The sequence below is a fragment of the Cygnus atratus genome, chromosome 2, assembly GCF_013377495.2.
Source record: "Cygnus atratus isolate AKBS03 ecotype Queensland, Australia chromosome 2, CAtr_DNAZoo_HiC_assembly, whole genome shotgun sequence".
NCBI lineage: Eukaryota > Metazoa > Chordata > Aves > Anseriformes > Anatidae > Cygnus > Cygnus atratus.
The window spans coordinates 27,397,372-27,415,586 of NC_066363.1; the positions used below are offsets into that span (position 1 = coordinate 27,397,372).

Here is an 18,215-nt window from a genome sequence, read left to right on the forward strand (position 1 = left end):
TTTCTTGCTGCTTCATCTCTCTGAGCTGAGTTTCCTAACTTCCATTACTCTTACAGGCAGAATGGGGAAGTTCTGGACAAATATTTTTTGTAGGGGTGAAGTATCTCTTCAAACTCCTTGGAAGTTTCTTCTATCATAGTGCCCAAGTGGCACCTTTCATTAAGAGATTAGTCTTATTCTCTAAATCTAGCTTGTCTGTGTTAGAAACTTGGTCATGCTAGGGCTATATCTTTCTGCGTGTATTTGACACAGACCCTTTTGGAAATCTAAACTGTTTGTCTGTCATTGGAGATTAAGAGTAGTCAACCATTTCTGAGTAGCAGTTCTCTGAATGTGGATAATGAGGTGTGGCAAGGCTTGATATGAAGCATTAAAGATGGATCTGTCATTTGTGAGTGACATTAGAAACACCAAGAAAATTGCAAAGCCTGGAGCAAGGCTCCATTGAAACCTTCACCAAGCACTGTCATTGCTGACACTGTGAAGAGTGAAGTGTTGCTCTACCACAAAGCTGCTTTGAAAGGGCAATAGTGATATATTTAACTACTTGGAGTTGACCACAGAGTGAATGTGCTTGTAGTCTGTCAGTCGAAAAGAGGACACTTCCAGCTGATGAAGTTCTTTGAAACATGATTTCTGTGTGAATTCACATCTCCTTATTTGCACTTCAGGTTTTTAAAATTTTTATCTGTAGCTGAGTTAAAAATGAAATAGGGCCATGCATGCTTTATCTTATATACTAGCATGCTGATTGTGAAAGATAGTAAGACGTGAGCACAAAGCGGGGGGGGGAAGGCAGTTTTAAAGAAGTATCTCTACCTGTTGTATGAATTTACATGTAGTATGAACTTCTCAGGCAACGCTTATAGAGGGTAAATACTCTTTCATGTAGAAACTATTCAGGAGGATTTAATAAATGGAGGAATTCATGAATGAAATTCTTTAGCTTCTGTTAAGGAATGTCAAATGAATAATGACTGTAGTTGCATTTGACCTTTAAAATATGTATCATTTTATTACCTATCTTTACAGCAGACAGTAGAAAAGATAATTTTGTCTGCCTGAAGGAATCTGTGGTAATGTAGCCTGTGGGGAAATACTGTTAAACGTATTAAATAAGTTCTCCAAGGTGGAGCAATACATACTGATTGATTTTGTTTGTAGAGGCTCTTTTATTTTTCAGTTGAATTATTGGAAAACTTTGGTTTGGCTTAAGGTAAAACAAATTGAACTATAGGCTTTGCAGTCCCTCAGTTTAAGCCAATTACAGTCTAGAAATTGCTACAAATTGTCAGGAGGACTACTTTTGTTTGCATCAGTTATTACAGTGCTTGTTTGTAAGTGAGGAAGTTTAGTAATAAGCTAAGCCTGCTGACATGTTCAGGTCTGTAAATCGGGCGGCAGATACTTTGCAGAAAGTGTCTAGAGGCAGAAGCTTTAATGGTTACGCTTAGAGGGAAGAAAATCCAATGTGCATGTATAATTCTTCAAAGAGGACTTAAGATGTCTGTGATTCACTTCATAAAGGAAGAAATGAGCAGATATTAATTTGATAACTCATTATCACTTCACCTGAACTTCTTTCCAGCAGATTGCCAAACTGAGGCAGCAGCTTCAGCGCAGTAAGCAGAGTAGTCGTCACAGTAAAGACAAAGAGCGTCAGTCACCTCTCCATGGCAACCACATAGCAATCAGTCAGACTCAGGTAAGCAGATAGTTGCTTATATTAACAGCCTCCTATCTTATCTGTGTTGGGTGAATAGTCTGCTGTTTCTTCCCATCTTTCTCCTGTTTGGTTTCTTACGTGGTACATTGAAATGTTTAACACCCTGCTACCATTGCACCTACACTGAATTTTATCTGATAGCCATAATATAATAAAAAAAAAAATGAGGGGTTGCAGCAAGATAGCTACTAAAATATATTAAGATGCTGTAAAAATTTTGAGCATGGCCAGATAAGGCTGTCTTTCCACAAATACGTACTTGCTTCCAAGACTAATTTTTGTGGTATACTTTCAAAAGTCTGTGTTCCTCTAGAGGGTATTTTCTTATCGGTTTTACAACACAGCTTCATCTAAGCTTGTTTTTATAAATAAACAAAATGCACTAAAAGTAAGTGGACTGGATTGGAAGCCCAACAATTGATAAGTCTTTGAGCAGCAGGCAGAACTTCGAATGGGACCCGTTAGACAGTATTTGCATTGAGATTACAGAACCTAGTTTTCTGCTTCTCTGAAACTAATTGGTTAGTTACACAGAGGCTTGTAATTCACCCTACTATATATTCATCAGTAAAAGACAGTAGTGTTGCATCATCAGATATTTGAGGGAAGACCTCATTTTCTTGTCCTGTTTCAGGAGTTTTTGTGATACTTTGCTTATTGGTCATTTCCTGGCGAGAGAGGCCAGATCAGAGTATCCCTATGAAATTAAGTAAAACAATATTGTGTTTTGTCTACTTTCTAAAAAGATAATTCACCTCAAATATAAACCTAGCTGAAATCAAGGTGGTGCTAGCCACAGGTAACCACATCTCTGGAATTAGAGGACTGGTCATCATCTCTCATGCTACAGGATACAAACCTTTTTTTTCATGGCTTTGTCTAAGACAAAGGTTGTCTATAACAACCTTTTTGTTACGGTACTTTAGAATCATTGTCAATACAGGATTGTCTTCCATGATGAGAGCCTTCACATACTTCTTTGTGGTAGCCATGACTTACTTGTGGCGGAACAACATTGGTATGTTCCAGCTTATGTTGAGAATTTCCATCATATTAAATGGAAAAATTGCCATCATTGTTAGCCTGTTCCTGTTCCAGACACTGTGACTTGCAGGAAAAACTTAATCAGACAGGATCCAAGACTGAGGTTTTAGGATGCAAACTCTTCTGTTCAGATTGTGTTGATGACGATTCTCGTGTTCTATATCAATGGGCAATGTGATGACAGAACTCTTTCCCAGCAGTAAGTCTGATATCAACTACTTTTTTTTTCCTTTGTTTCCTCTGTTTCCTATCTCAGGTCTTACATACCTGAGCAAACGTTATCAGGAAGCACATCTTTGTGAATCAGCAATAGGACATCATAATCTCTTAATCTCTCTGATAGGTAAAGCTCAGGCTCCTAGCCTGACATCTTCTGTTTTCTCTTATTACTTAACTACTTTTCAAAATTATTTGTGAATTTATGCAAACCTTAATATAGCTGATCATTTTCATACTAGCCAGGCCAACATTTGTTTTCAGGTCATTTTTGTGTATCATGAAGTTGTTTAAAAAAAAAAAATCTCTCTCCTATTAGAAAGGTGCTGACACTATGAAGAATAGCTTTGGCAAATTACATGGGCAAATTACGTGAGCATGAACCAGACTCTCGGCAGGGTGCAATGGAGGATGTTCCACACAGTGTCTGTCGTTTAGATACCACAAACTGTCAGTGAAACTGAAACCAAATGGATTTTAAAACTCAGGCAAAGTTCAGTTAATAACTTTGTGAACCTTAAGCCATTTGTAGAAAGCAGTTAATCTTTTCTCATTTGACAGTGCAGACGTTTGAATCCTGATTAAATTTCATCTACAGTGGAACCTTAACTTGGTCTCCATGTTACTAACAAGCCACTGTTTGATCTCCTTAAATGCGTGCTCTGTCATTGTATTTTCTGCTGGCCTTTTAAAATAAGTAGTGTTTTAGAAAGAAGCTGTGATGGCTGATCTTTTGTGTTGGCCAGTCCTTTCATGTTCAGTTTACATAAAATCTCATGTTTAAAACCTGATCTTGTGATGAAGACGTATAAGGAATTAATGTTCTTCGTGAAACTTTTATGCCTCTATAACAAAGGATTCACTGCATTTGTGTAGGAAAGTATTTTGCTTTACATCTCAAAGTAAGCTGTTGCAGGTATCAATGCCACTATTTGTACTAAAAACAGTCTTTGTCACAGGCTGAAATCCACTTAAGACGTATACTTTGCAGTAACATTCTTTAGCACTTGGAACTCACTCATGCAACGTTTTTGATTTCTCAAAAAGGTGTTCTCTAACAAGACTAGTGTAGCGTTCAGTTCTGGTACCACTGTGGGAAGGTATCCTGCAGGCTGTGTTTTTTTTACGTTCATTTTGCATGAACTCCTCCAAAAAAAAGGGAGGAAGGGGGAGTCCCCCCACCCTAAGCCAATTAATTCAGTAATCTCTTGGAGATGTCCACAGGTATGTTTTACGTTCAGTCTTATCACGTTGCTGTGGATGAGAGGAAAATACATATTAGGAAGTGAACACTGGCTGTCAGTGTAGGTGCTAAGCTAAAGCTTTTGGGGTTGACCGTGCAAGACGTGCTTTCTTGAGAATGGCTCCTGTTGGTAACAGAACTCCATTCCAACGTGTTTTTTTCCAAAAACCATACTTGCATTTTTTAGGTGCTTGATTCTTAAACTCCAATTATTTTCTTTTAAGACTTTTGACATAAAGTTCTGAAATGTTAGAAGCTAATGAAATTAGAGGTTGAGAATGAATATTTTATTTTTCATTCACTAAAGCCAACGAAAAGAGGATAGAAGTGCATTAAGTGAATATTTCAGTTGAGTGGCTAAGCTTCAGGAATGTTGGGAAATGCCTTTTGGATCACAGTTAAAATCATCCACATCAGCACACTGTGTGCACCCCATCTCCCTATTGTGTATTCTGTAGTCTATACATCTGAAAAGTACATATACTTGCCTACCTACTGGTAAGCAAGGAAGTAGAAAGATTTTATTATAGAACTATATTGAGTTTAAGTAGAAGTGTTTTTAGTGGCTTTTGATTTATGCAGGCATTTTTTTAGTTAAATTTGACAAAGATAATCTACATGGCAAATAATACATGGCTTCTTACTTTACCTTCTTTAGTGCTAATCTCAGACTTGTTTTATTCCATTTTCCAACTCCAAATCATGTGGCTCTCTACCTTCTAGGCTTCTATTTCCAGATCAGTCCCTATGCCACTGTCAAACATTTCAGTGCCAAAATCAACTGTTTCACGTGTGCCGTGTAATGTAGAAGGAATAAGCCCTGAACTGGAAAAAGTATTCATTAAGGAAAACAGTGGAAAAGAAGAGGTATCCAAGGTAAGCTTATATTAATATGCTTATAGTTGTTTTTTCTTTGTAACCTATAAACACATGAGAAAACCTCCTCATGGCTGAAACTACAAATAATTTTCTTCAAAGACATTGTTTGAAAACTGTTCAAATGTTTTAGGGTTGTTTGCTTTTTTGTCAGTTTTTCAACTGGCTTCTAGCTAAACATAGGTTATTTAGGATGCCCTTCCTGTGAAGAACTTGAAAGTTTTTGTGAGAAATGTAAGTGCTCAAAAACTTAGATACTTTAGGCTACAGTAGTAAGTAGGGACAGATTAATTTATTTGCTTCTACTTATTTGCTTTTTTTTTAGGCAAGACTTAAGTTTCAAGTGCTCTGCTCAGCTTTTTGATTTTAATACTTTTCTTCCATAAACCAAACTTGAACTGTGTTTACTTCCTTAAAAGACTGTGATCTGTTGTGGGAGATCTCTGTATGGGAAATACATACAATCTAAGGAGCATTGGAATTCTCATTGAAGAGCATTGCAGTGCTTAGATGACACTTAAAATGTGAAATATTTAGTTTTACAGCCACTCTTTCCTAAATAACCAATGAAACTTTTCTGCTGTGGGATCAACAACTGCTCTGCTGTTTTTCCTAATCTTCTCTAAATTGTAGGTTCTTTTCTTGTGAATGGTCCTCTAATAGCAATTCAGTGCACAAATCAAGCTATAAAACTTTAATCAGAGGGTTAAGATTCCAAAATCTGGTATTTGTATTTCTTTATTATGGCAGTAAACTTTAAAAGCTTTGGAATATTCTTGGCTTCTCCAGAGACTTAGGTGTGTTCTGTCATTAAGAATAAAATACTGTAGTAGTAAATGTTTTATGCTAGGTTGCCTTTCCCAGAGCTGTCTCATCCCAGTTAGAAGGGTCTGTGTTGGAATAGGGAATAAAGGGGAAAAAAAATAACTGAAACCAAAACAAAAAGCCCAAATCAAACCTTGTTGCCATCTCCAAAGAGAGTATAAAAAGGTGTATTATAGTGCCACTACTGATGTTGCTCTGGCTAGGGTTGTTATCTCTTATGGTTAGAGGACGTTTCATTTATTTATCAGACAAATCATCTTCGTAAATGTTGTCCTTGGGCTTTAACAGCTTATTACTTTGGATGCAGAACTCAGTCTCATAAGTTACTGAATGTACTGGCTCTGGTCCAGCCAAACAGTTAAGCACATACTTAAGTGCATTGTTGGATTGAGGCCAGAGGTGCTCAGCAGTTTACGCAACCAAGGCAATAGTGAACCCTTCGTCCAAACATCTAGTTGGGGAGAGTCTTCAGGCACAAAAGTAAGTCATAAATTAAACATTGCCCTTGAAGTCAAGTCCGTCTATGTGGGCAGAGGGCTGTTTCCTGTTATATAACTGTTAATTCCTGTCAGATCTCTTCTGGTGGGACCTAAAGAGGGACTACTAGCACTGTCTTTGAGCTTATTAGATTTCATTGCTTACTTATGGAAGATCATAATAAGAGTAATTTACTAAATCTTACTGCTGGTGAACTTTCTCCTAATGCAGCAATTTAGCTTCTTTTTTAGCCTGGGGGAGTTGGGGCAGCTGGGTTAAAGGTTAGGAATTACTGAACAAAAGATAAACCATAGGACAACCAAACTTCGTTAGTTTCACTGCTGATGAAACAATTTGTTTTTCTTTCAATTTTCTGCCATTCTTTCTAGTTGTAACATTCTATTTTTAAAAAGTGTAACAGTCAAAAGCAATTGGTTGCTTTGGGTGATGTGGGAACGATAAACTTTTTAACAGGCTTGTTTTTAAGATTGGTGGGCATCTAGACCTTTTCTGTTTTCTTTTAACCTGTTTCCAAGCTTACTTCCTGTTTCATCAGTGCATGTTTAAAACTTAATTTTAATATGTCAGGAAAGCATTTTTTGTGCGAAAAGGTACAATTTACTAAAAACATTAAGAATGATTACCTTTATTTTTTAAATGCAGTTCCTTATCTAAAGTTTTATTCAGATTCAGATAGGTATATGAATAGCTTTCTGATTTCTTCAATTTCCTTTCAACAAACACACTTGGACTTAAGTTAAAAACAAAATGCATTTTAGTTTTGTTAACTTTTTTAAAATTTTAGTTTAGTGTTCTTGAACTTTTTTTGGTCACTTATCTATTCAGTATAAATGTGTGAATTTTGGAGCAAACTGTTTCTTAGTTCACCATCTCAAAATGGGACTAGGTGATGCATAGGACAAAAATAAGCTTGTGGTTAAAGTAGACCTAGTTTTATGGACATTACTTGAATTACTTTTTTAATTTAGCGCCTAGTTAAAATTGGAAAATAGTGAAACTTTCCTTTCATGTTCACACTTTCCTGCTTAGTCTTTGGATACACAAATTGATTTCATTTATTTTTAGATTTTTTTATTTTGTAGGGTATGATATTCCGTACTTCGTCTTCCTTTTTGCTGACTTCAATTTTTGTCATCCTACTTCATAAAAAAGTATAAATTGATCTGGAATATATTTTCTGTCATATCTTTTGCTGACTTAGTTATATTAATTCTTTGGAAATTTCTTTGCCTTTTTTCCTACAGTCTTTTAGTGATAAAAGTAATTTTACTTCTAGAAGGGTAATTGTAGAGAGACTAGCCATGTTGTTTTTGTGCTTCACAAAGGTAATGGATGATACAGTAATGTCATTAGCTTTTTCTTTTAATAATCTAATTGACTATGAAGTTTAGTAATACACGGTCAAAACATTCCAAGCATTTCTTCCTATTCAGTTTGGCCATATATGTATACATTTTTCAGATCATCCTGCTTGCTTAGTTAGCTGCAGGCATTTTCATTTTTCTTTCATAAAAACAGAGTTAGAGCCGGCACTTTTTTAGTCCCATTTTAATAGCATCTTTCTCCTCAGGTTTACTAATAAATGTTATTTCATCTTCTAATGCATTTATTCGAAGATCTGGGATATATTTTCCTTCCTGCTTTATAATTTGGTGACTAGCTTTCCAGGAAATTGTAGTTGTCCCACTACAAATTGTAAGAGGGAATCAGCTTTCTTGTGTAGTTAACTGGTTTTTATTCTTTGTCCTATTGTGATTCCACAATGCAAATGTTGGAGACTTTGGAACAGTAAGGTGATGAACTTGTTGTATTTAGAAGCACCCTGTTACAGAATACATTGTGAAACTAGTGAAACGTGCCCTGCAGTTGGAGGCATACATGTTCATAGGTCTCTTATTAGGAAAAATATTACCTGACCTATCTTTCAAATATACAAAAGAAATTAGAAACGAAGCAGTTCTGGCCAAATGTCATGCAATACATGTTAAACTGATTCATGTGTTTCTTGTTTAATTTCTAATACCTCTGGAAGTAGGTAGTGAAATGCTCTTTATATACCTATCAGAAAGCTCAGTCTTGTAATAAAGTGATTGTTTCTCTAATTTGAGCAGATGCAGAGGATCTTTACCTTAAACTTCATATCCTTCATCTGAAAAGTCTCTTCTCCCCTCTCCACGTGTTCCTTGCCAGGAGCAGTCTCTTCAAGATATGTGATGTCTTTTTTGCATTTGCACCTTGTCTAATGCACTGATGACTGCATTTACGCTAGAAGGCAGAACCAATTTCCCATATCTGCCTTTGTTCCAGTTTAGAGAATAATTTCTATATTAGAAGCGTTGAATACTCTGCTCTGAAGAAGTTGCCTCCCAAATAGATGAAAGGCTTGTGAAGAAGAGATTATTTTTAAGGCTCCCACTGGTATATTATATCATAGTAGCATTCCTGATGCTACTATGGAGGGTGGCTTTAAATTTTTCAAGCAGAAATATTGCTGCTGGAAAGAAAAAGGTGATTTTTAACAGCGTATTAAGAAATGCTTGCTGTTGTCAAATCGACAGTTTCCGTACCTTTGCAAGGAGTTATGAGGGTAGCATATAATGATGTCCAAGAACATACTGTCCCATAGTGGTTGACTGGTGTCTTGTCGGAATGCATTTGGCATAAAGTTAGTACATGACTGGACTCTTTTGCAAAAAAACACAGTATACAGAATGCAGTAATTTCCAGTTATTTTCCATGCATTGAGCATTATGAAAACTAATAGCAGCTGTACTGAATTAGCTACTCTATTTCTTGTGCTTTAATGTTGTGAGGGCTTCAGTTTTTAGAATAGTTTAGGCATGACTCATGGAAAGTAACTTCAGAATTTTTCATGTTGATCAGGTTTGATTCATAAGTTTTAAAAAGTGGAATAGTATCTAGCTGATATTTTCATGAAGGGTGTTGCTCTTGTCAAAACCTGGATTCGGTACGAAGGGGAAGAAATATGCAGAAGCAGAATAATCTGAAACACTTGCAGGTGCTTTCTACATGTTAAAAGTTATTCTGCTTGGAAAGAGTGATAAATATTTAGCTTTTTCCACTTGTGTGTATTTCTAGAGGCATTATTTCTAGAGGCATACTTGAAAATATAGATGACTTCCTATACCTTAAGTTCTAATTCGGTGGAGGCTGAAGTAAGTGACTTGGGATATACTTCCTGACTACATAAGACTATACTGTTTCTACAGGTGTGGAAGAACATCTGTGTTATACTGAAGTCCTTAATTATGTGCTTACTGTTTTTTTCCTGCCTGGAATCCTTGCTTTACCTGTTACGTATAGTGTGCGCACTTAATGAGTAGCTGTTCAATGTTTTTTTCTCCCCGTTAGATGTGTCCTAATGCTCGCTATTAAACCTTGCTTTGAAGTCAGAAATATGAATATGTTCTTGGGTTTTTGCTTCTATATAATGGGAGTGTTTCTGAAATGTCGTTCTCTTTTTATCTCACCTGTGTGAGAAGAAAGGTGATATCTGCACTTTATGGATGGAGAAACACAAATCTATCAGGCTTCTATAATGTGATTCTTCAGGTAACTCAGGGGACTGCGTGTCATTTTAAGAGTTTAAAGTGCAGCTCCTGTGGTTTCCTTCTGCATCTGTGAATGAAGACTTTTGCAGACCCAGTCCTATACAGACTGGGCTTCCAGAAAAGATGCCATAAAAGAGAAGGGTAGCTTCAGATGACTTCCTGACATCTCAAAATTTTTGTGGGAGGCAGAGATAGAATGCTGTTCTGCATGGCAGTTACTTTTTGGTTATGTTAATTACCAGACTGTTTCCTTTCTACAGCTTCAGTCTTGTTTTCTACCTCTCTTCTGTCTGTGTAACAAATGATATAATGCTTTAGGTCTATCTTGTGCATTGAATGAGTCATGGCCTGTTGGGGGTGATGGGAAGAGCAACACGTAGTCATGTTGTAACGCATATGCAATGTGAGCTGAACTGTTGGAACAGACTACGCAGCCGTGTCCAAACTTCCGAGCACTTGATGTAGCAACTGTAATGTTCTCTTTATAGCGTGTTAACTTTGCTTTTAAATGAAATGTGAAATGCTGTTAACTGGAAGGCTCATAAGAAGGAAAGGCTCCTCTGACTTTACTGCGTCTGCCTCTTTGTGTAGTATGTGGTGGTTTTCTGGACAGACTATTGCTGAAGAGAGGAGAATGTGATAACTTGGGCAGTGTACTCTTGTAAAATGTTTGAGTTGAATTTTAAGCTCTAGAATGGGCTGTTCAGATTTTGGCATGAATGGAGAAGAGGAAAACAAAAATCTTCACTTGACTTGAAAGGGAAAAAGGATTCTTGTAGCTAGAACATTTAATCTGTTCTCTGTGGCTTGAATACAGTCCTCACTGAAGTGAGGATAAAACCATTATTTTAAATCTTGGAGGCATTTTTACCCCTTCACTTTTAACTAGAACTCTAATTCTCATTTGATTTTTTTGTTGTTTTTAAAATAGTTCTGTTTTCATGATAAAACTAATTTTCCCACAGGGAGCAAGAAGTAGGGTGTACCAACTTACTACAGTGAACATGTCTGTGCAGTATGTTGCAGACTAGGATGCAAGATCACTCTTGCCAGTGCCAACTAGACTGCTGTGAGCAGGCACTGCTTTTGGTTCAAAACAAAGCTGGTGAACCTTATATAAGCTTGTACGTCTTCTGCTTAGTTCTCAGTTTATCAGAGGTTGCCTACAAAAGTAAAGGATGAAAAGTACGGGCGTGCTAGAGAATTACTGCCTACTAGCAAAACTTGAACAGTTTAATTTGGAACAGTAATTCAGTTTGTTATGGCAATAATATGCTGTTGTGTTTGTTTTCTGCTTTTTGTTTTATCCAAATGTGGTATCAGGGTACTTGTTTTTGCTTTATAATAAGTGACCTGTATTGAAAATTGTACTACTAAGTGCAATTAAGTACAAGGTCTATTTGTCGACGTAAGTTGCCTTCTAAAATATCAGAAAAATGCTAAAAACACTAGCATGCGTAGATAAAAGTTGAAGTGCGTTCTATTGTTAACCTCACATAAGAGGACATAGTTGGCTGGGAACATCTGCATATTATCCCAGCATTGAGCATAATTTATGTAAGTTGTCCATTTTACGTTGCATTATTTTCTTGCATAAAATTTGTTCTTTCATACCTGACTTGTTTGCAGTTCTTAAGGCCTTGCCTCATTGATTCAGCTATGAGTGCTGCAGGCTGATGTTGCTTGGGAGTTGGATCTTTTCTCTATAACCTGAATTGCTTGTTTTTCTTGCAGCCTTTGGATATCCCCGATGGTCGAAGGGCCCCGTTACCTGCTCACTATCGTAGTAGTAGTACACGAAGCATTGACACTCAGACTCCATCTGTCCAGGAGCGCAGCAGCAGCTGCAGCAGTCATTCACCATGTGTCTCTCCCTTTTGCCCTCCTGAATCTCAGGATGGGAGTCCTTGCTCAACAGAAGACTTACTCTATGACCGTGATAAAGGTGAGAGTAGAATGGCCTGCCTTTACCTATGGGAGGCATGTGATGTCCTGCTTTTACAACTACCTTCATTTTACTCATTACATCAGTTTTTGTTTTGTTTGATTGTTGTGGAGGGACTGAAGATTTATCTTAAAATTGGTTTTGTTTGTTTACATATCTCTTTCCCTCTTGTTTGTGAAACTTCACAAACATCTTCCATAAATATGTCAGAGGAGCACAGCAAACAGCCTTAACTATTTATGAAGATTCTAATGTGAAGAATTCAGACTGTAACATGTTTCTGTTTAAAAAAAGGTTTCAAGAAGGTTTGTGTATGTAGGATTGTGATGTATGCTCGTCATGGGTGAGTTACTTGCTGATGAAAAACAGTGATGAATTTTTGGACTGCTTTAAAAGTACTCTGCTTCTGAACTCATCCCACTTGAAGCTATTTGGTGAAGAACTCGAATACGAGTTTGAATAATCTGATGGAGAGTAATTATCTGTCATAACAACCCAAAATTTCTGAATAATTTGTGTTTATATGTCAATATTCTGCATTTTTTTCTAAGTCTGTAAAAAGTAGTTTAGTATTGTAGAGGGAGTAAATTGGAGTTCCAGTAATTAAGGGTTAATTTACAGACAGGACGCAGTATGAAAATAGAAGCACTAGTGTGAAAAGACTGATTTTGGACAATTCTGTTTACTTATGAAATGACTGGGCTTCTGGTTGGCTGGACTTGAATCTTTTATCAACTACAAATATGGCCCTCTGTTTGGAGGGATGGATTTGGAAGAAATGTGGAAGCTAAGAGTATATTTCACATGAGATGAAAACTAAGATTTTGATTTGGCAAAGACTTACTAATGAGCTAAAGGCAGCAGTGTTTTGATGTTATGAGTAAGATTGAAGCTTTGTTTGTAAATATTCTGTTTTAATCATTCAAGTAACTTTAATTCTATGTGATCTAAAAGCAATAAGATTGGGGCAGCAGAAAATACTCTTCTTTGTTTCCGAAAAGTATTGCTTTCCTCTCTTAGATTTAAAAATAAGTAGTAGAAAGCAAATCCACCAGCCCAAATCCTGCACTGGGGGTGTGTGTGTAAGTTAACCACATGAAAGTAAAAGTCTTAGCACAGCATAATAGGTGGCCATGTTCCAAAAATAACATGGATATCATCTCCCCCCACCACATACTACTTTCTTTTCTTAGAGTCTTTGTGTGAGTTGCAATTTGTCAAGACTGAATCACGATATAGATACCCACTAAAGTACTGGCAGACAAGGAAATGTCTTGACAGATAATTTGTTTGTATATGTTCTGAAAACATGTATGCTAAAAAGCAAGGAAATGGAAAGAATCATTCCTTTTACAGTTAGTACTTAATTTCATTATCACAGTAACTGGAAACTTTTGGTGTTTTTTATTGGTAGTAGGAAGTAAAGACAGTTTGAAATATTGCATTTAACTTTCTTAATGATTTTCAAGGGTTTTATCTTCCATCTAGGATGTTTTGAACAGCTCATTGGAGTAAAATTTATTGTTGAACTTCACAAGGAGAAGATATTTATTTGTGGGTTTTGATCTTGCTACTGGCTTTAATGTTAGGTTTGTATTAAAAGTCTGTTTTAGTAGTGGTATATAGGTGATTGTGATAAACGAGCAGTTTTGTAGACTTTAACATAATTGCATTTTTAAATTAAAGATTTATGATACCACATTCATGAAAAATAAAATCTTGAGTTGCTCATTGCAACTTTGTTCTTTATGGGTAAGATAGAAACTAGAAAAACATGTAGCAATTTCCCAAGAAAAAGTAACTTGTTCAGAGGTGGTAAAAGTACATTGGTAACCAGATAGGTGCCATTTACGCTCAGATCGTTGAAATCACACAGGCTGGTGGTTCTGAATAAGAATGTTATCAAAATAGAATAAAATACAAATGACAGATATAAATTATCAAATTATAAATGAGGGATACAGGTAGAAATTATAAAGAAATAGTGAAATTTGAAAGTTTCTTAACATCTGTTATTGATGTGAACTACTTTTTTAAAAACTCAATTTTTTTTTTGCACGTTCATTTTAAAGTGATGCTGGAATACAACTTCTGTAAGTTTTCTACAAGACCTTTCAAGCTTTGAAAAATGTATTTCTACATATAACCAAGCATAGACATTTTAAACCCAATGTTTTCTGTTACTTTTCTCAAGTTGGAGTTTTATGTTCCTTTTCTACTGGAATAACTTAGATTTACCATTAAAATTAACAGTTCTATAAATGCTCCTGAGTGTTTCTGAATAGGAAATGAAGGTTAGTAGTTTGAGACACATAAGCAGTGCAAGGAGCCAGCACTCGTACAGACACAGCACTGCTTTACATTTCTAAAGCATCTTTTATTTCTTGTGCAAAGCTGTGCTTTGGCCTGAGGCCCTCACAGCTGCTCTTTGGACTGTATCAGCTGTTTAGTTTACTTTTCTGCAAGGAGCTGCTAAATCTATTGAATTTTCAAAAGAAAGTGAATGCTAAATTTCAGAGAAGGATCACAATCCTGGTCCAAATAAGAGTAGTGGTACTAAATAGTATAAATCAAGCAGAGAAGGAAGGGTGGGAAGGTATTTTTATGGCACTTGGCTTTTATGATTTTGTTTTTGAATATCAGCCTACTGCAAGGTAAGCGTAATGCCTTGCTGCATTAAAGCTACCAGTTTCAGTAGATCTGTTTTGTGATGCTCTGCTCCTTGAGACTAAGATTTTAGAGTACCATGTAGCATACTTAGTAACTGTGACAGAGGTTAAGTTCAAAGCCATCCTAACATACAAGATGAAATGATTTTTTTCGTATGAAAATAGCGTAACCTGTTTTTCAGGGATTTTGATTTAGGTGCTTCTGCATAGGATTGTGTATTCCTGCTGTTGCTAGCGGGCTGTAACGAGCAATGTGCTCATGAAGATGCTATCTCTTGGACTGGAGATATTTTTTTTTAACTTCTGGGCATCTGATTCATAGTTTTTAAAATGAAAATTGTATGAGAAGTCTTTGGGCAGTCTTAATAAAAACAAAGGCATTTTTGAGCTGGAAAATCCTTTTGAACCTATCAGACCAAATCCCAGGATTCACTGACAGTTTCTAGTTTCATTTAAGTTGTCACTCAAAACAAATTGTTTTACGGGTTCTCTTAATCTTTCTTTTTTGTTATTATAATATATGCAAGGTAAAGTTGTGGTGTTAAATATTTTGGTTAAAATAATATTGTTTAGTGTTTAATTACATTCTTAAACGTTTTCTAGATAATAGACTGTCCATTTTAAATGTTTATATTCAGAAATTTTGTATAATAAGGCTCCATGTTGTCTTCAGTGTGGTTATGGTAACAAAGCTCGCTTTAAAGGTTACATCTGTTAATCTTCAATCATTGTCATCATAATGAAATTTGATTAGTTTGTTGAAATATGCCAGCAGAGCACACCCTACTGGTGGGAGCCTGGAAGATGCAGGTGACAGTTCATGCATTACAGCCTCTGAGAAAGTATAAAAAAAAAAAAGTAAATAGAATTGAGAATTGCATTTGCAGTGTCGTTAAGGATTAATGATGTTACAGTTCAGCACTTAAGACCTTACAGGATACACACCTACGGACTGGCTTAAGCCGCAGACTTCCTCTTATCACTTCAGCTAATGATCTGTTCTTCTCAGGACCCTTCCGTTCTAACTCTGCTGCTGTACGTGTAGAACTAACACTAAGCTTATATGTTTCGGCCTCCTAGTAACCGCATGTATTTACTGAATGTTAGTGTGATGTGTTTGCTGGAAATTAAAAGCTAAGAATTTAGTAAGCTTTAGAAGCTCAGGGAGGCAAAGGGAGGAACAGATGAGTTAAATTATATTGTATATATTTTTTCCATGTTTAACAGCTGTCCTGTATAGAAAGTTTCAGCCAAACAGGGCTAAATAAACCAAAAACTTTATTGAAAACTGTACTGGCTAGACAACACACTGAATCTTCCAAGAACTGACTTAACTTTGAATGCAGTTTGATTCTTTCCTTGGATGTACTTCCACAGTTTTCCAGTATTCACTGTAATGAACAGTAGCTCATTTTACATTTCAGAGTTCTTAAATAGAAACTTGGATCTTCAAATTTAAATATTAGAAGAAGGAAACAAACTGTCTGGGTTCTGTTAATGATTTCTGTGTTTGCAGTGAGCTGTGTGGGCCAACAGTGGAGAGATTCCAAAAGACCATCGTGTGCTCAGCTTGACAAATATCTGTATTGTCTTCAGGCTTTTTCTGCCTTCATACATTTAACACCTAAAATTCTGTAAATAACAAGTCTGTGTTCACTATACAGCAGGAAAGAGCAGAATAATCAATACACTACCGAGGTCCACTTCAACCATTTTCTCATATCTTTCATAGTAAAAAAAAAAGTGGGACATTTGAGTTGATTTGTCTTGTAAAGGAAGCACTGGTATTTCAAAACCTCTAATGATAAACCTCTGATGATCAGCCTCTATATTTGAGTCATGCTTATACAAGTGTTTATGTAGTTACTGTTTACAGGCTCTTAAATAAAACCTTATAATGCTTCAGTGAATCTGGATTATAATGCTTGAAGCTTTGGGTGGTTTTCCACTGTTGCCAGAAAGGCACATGTGAACAGCAGCAGAATAAACAAAGGTATCTGAGATAAAAATGCTAGGGTACCCCAGTCTGGTGGAAAGACTTGAAAGGAGCTAAAGCAGGAGTTGTTGTCTCTCTTCAAGTTACATTTACTTGTAAGTTGGTGGATCCTTTCCAATCTTGCCTTTTCAACTCATTTTAATTGTAAACCCAAGCACAGAATATGGAGCTACTAATATTAGCCTGAGATAGCTGTTGCTTTTTTAAATATGTAGAAGCCACTGCAGAAGGCTAAATTTCTGTAATTGTTTTTGTACATAGTTTGTCTTAATGCATTGAATGTTCTGTTTTCAAGATGAAGGGAAGGGTGGTTCACTTTAAACAAAGTGAACCCTTTTGTGGTCTTAGTTTGTCAAACTTTTGTTCTTCTGACACTACCAGAGTTGAGTATTATCTCGGATTTGCCAAGAAATACAACGAAGTCTGCCTGCTGTGGAGTCTGTCTTGTGTCCTCGATGCTCATGTCTTCAGTTTGAAGTGTCTAGTAATCATCTGTAAAACATACACAGGCAGCTAGAGTCATGAAGAATACCTAGATCATATAGTTAGTAGTGATGAGAGAATTGAATTAGGAAAGTTTTTACTTTGGATACTAAAACAACTAAATTGTGAACCCAATAAGGTAGAACATTGCAATGATGAGATATCAGTACCTGTATTACAAATGTGCTTTGTTTCTTTGCAAATTCTGAGCTGTTCATGAGACTGAGGTCAATGTTCCCGTGAAGAATTATCTTTTAACATAAGATATGCTGTATACACACGCTTTCAATAACTGTGTTTATACAGTGAGAAGGCATATTATCATTACCACTCATAATTCTTCTGCATGTATTATGCATATTACCTTGTTCATTCGTTTTTTGAATTACATAATAAAGAGTTTGTTTCCAGGATCACAGCTCTGCTTTGTTCCAGTTGCAGAGTTCTGGATGAAAATACTCTCCTGTTATGTGTTGTTTGTTATATGATAGATGATTGCTGCACTGAAGCTTTTATTCAGAAGAAATGTGCTATACAAGGGTATTAGAAGTAGTCTGCAATAAAGGAAGCATTGTGGTAGAAGCAAACCAGCATAGTGGCTAAATTGTGAAAAAAGGCATCTTGTTTGGAAATCAAATTTAATTAAAAAGCACTCTCAATCTCTAGTAATATAACTGCTTTAAATTTTCAGACAGTGGGAGTAGCTCACCGTTGCCCAAGTATGCCTCATCTCCCAAACCAAACAACAGCTACATGTTCAAACGAGAGCCCCCAGAGGGATGTGAGCGAGTGAAGGTCTTTGAGGAAATGTCGTAAGTAATGCCTTTTATATCAGCTGGTATCTGCAAAGCAGTAAACCTGTTTACTGAGCCTATTCAACTGCAGATGAATAAACTATTCCAGCTGATGGGTTTTTCAGGAGCAAACTATTCTTAGAGTTTGTACAGAAGAGAAGTTGAAGTGTTCACGTTGGTTTGAAGAAGAAATGGAGTCTTTTATGCTTGAGCTCTTTTTGTGCATTTATAAAAGGCAGCAAAAATCCAAGCAGAAAAGATAAGGTACATTTAATTTCCTAAGCATTTATAAACCTCTTTCCATATATTTTTATGAACTTTGTAAATA

The 18,215-nt window shown here is 36.2% G+C and overlaps 2 protein-coding genes across 5 annotated transcripts in view; one reads left to right on the plus strand and one right to left on the minus strand.

Annotated features, from left to right (window-relative positions):
- The window catches only part of ASNS (asparagine synthetase (glutamine-hydrolyzing)), an 853,397-nt gene that overhangs the window by 299,432 nt on the left and 535,750 nt on the right, over positions 1-18,215 (minus strand). The window lies entirely within an intron of this gene.
- Positions 1-18,215, plus strand: part of GLCCI1 (glucocorticoid induced 1) — a 55,710-nt gene that overhangs the window by 33,673 nt on the left and 3,822 nt on the right. Inside the window, exons 4-7 of one of the 4 annotated variants that reach the window (XM_035545172.2) lie at positions 1,589-1,705; positions 4,953-5,105; positions 11,735-11,945; positions 17,785-17,905. In XM_035545172.2, the coding sequence (XP_035401065.1) occupies positions 1,589-1,705; positions 4,953-5,105; positions 11,735-11,945; positions 17,785-17,905 (602 nt within the window). The remainder of the gene's footprint in view (positions 1-1,588; positions 1,706-4,952; positions 5,106-11,734; positions 11,946-17,784; positions 17,906-18,215) is intronic. The other 3 variants (XM_050709214.1, XM_050709215.1, XM_050709216.1) reach the window with 3 other exon arrangements.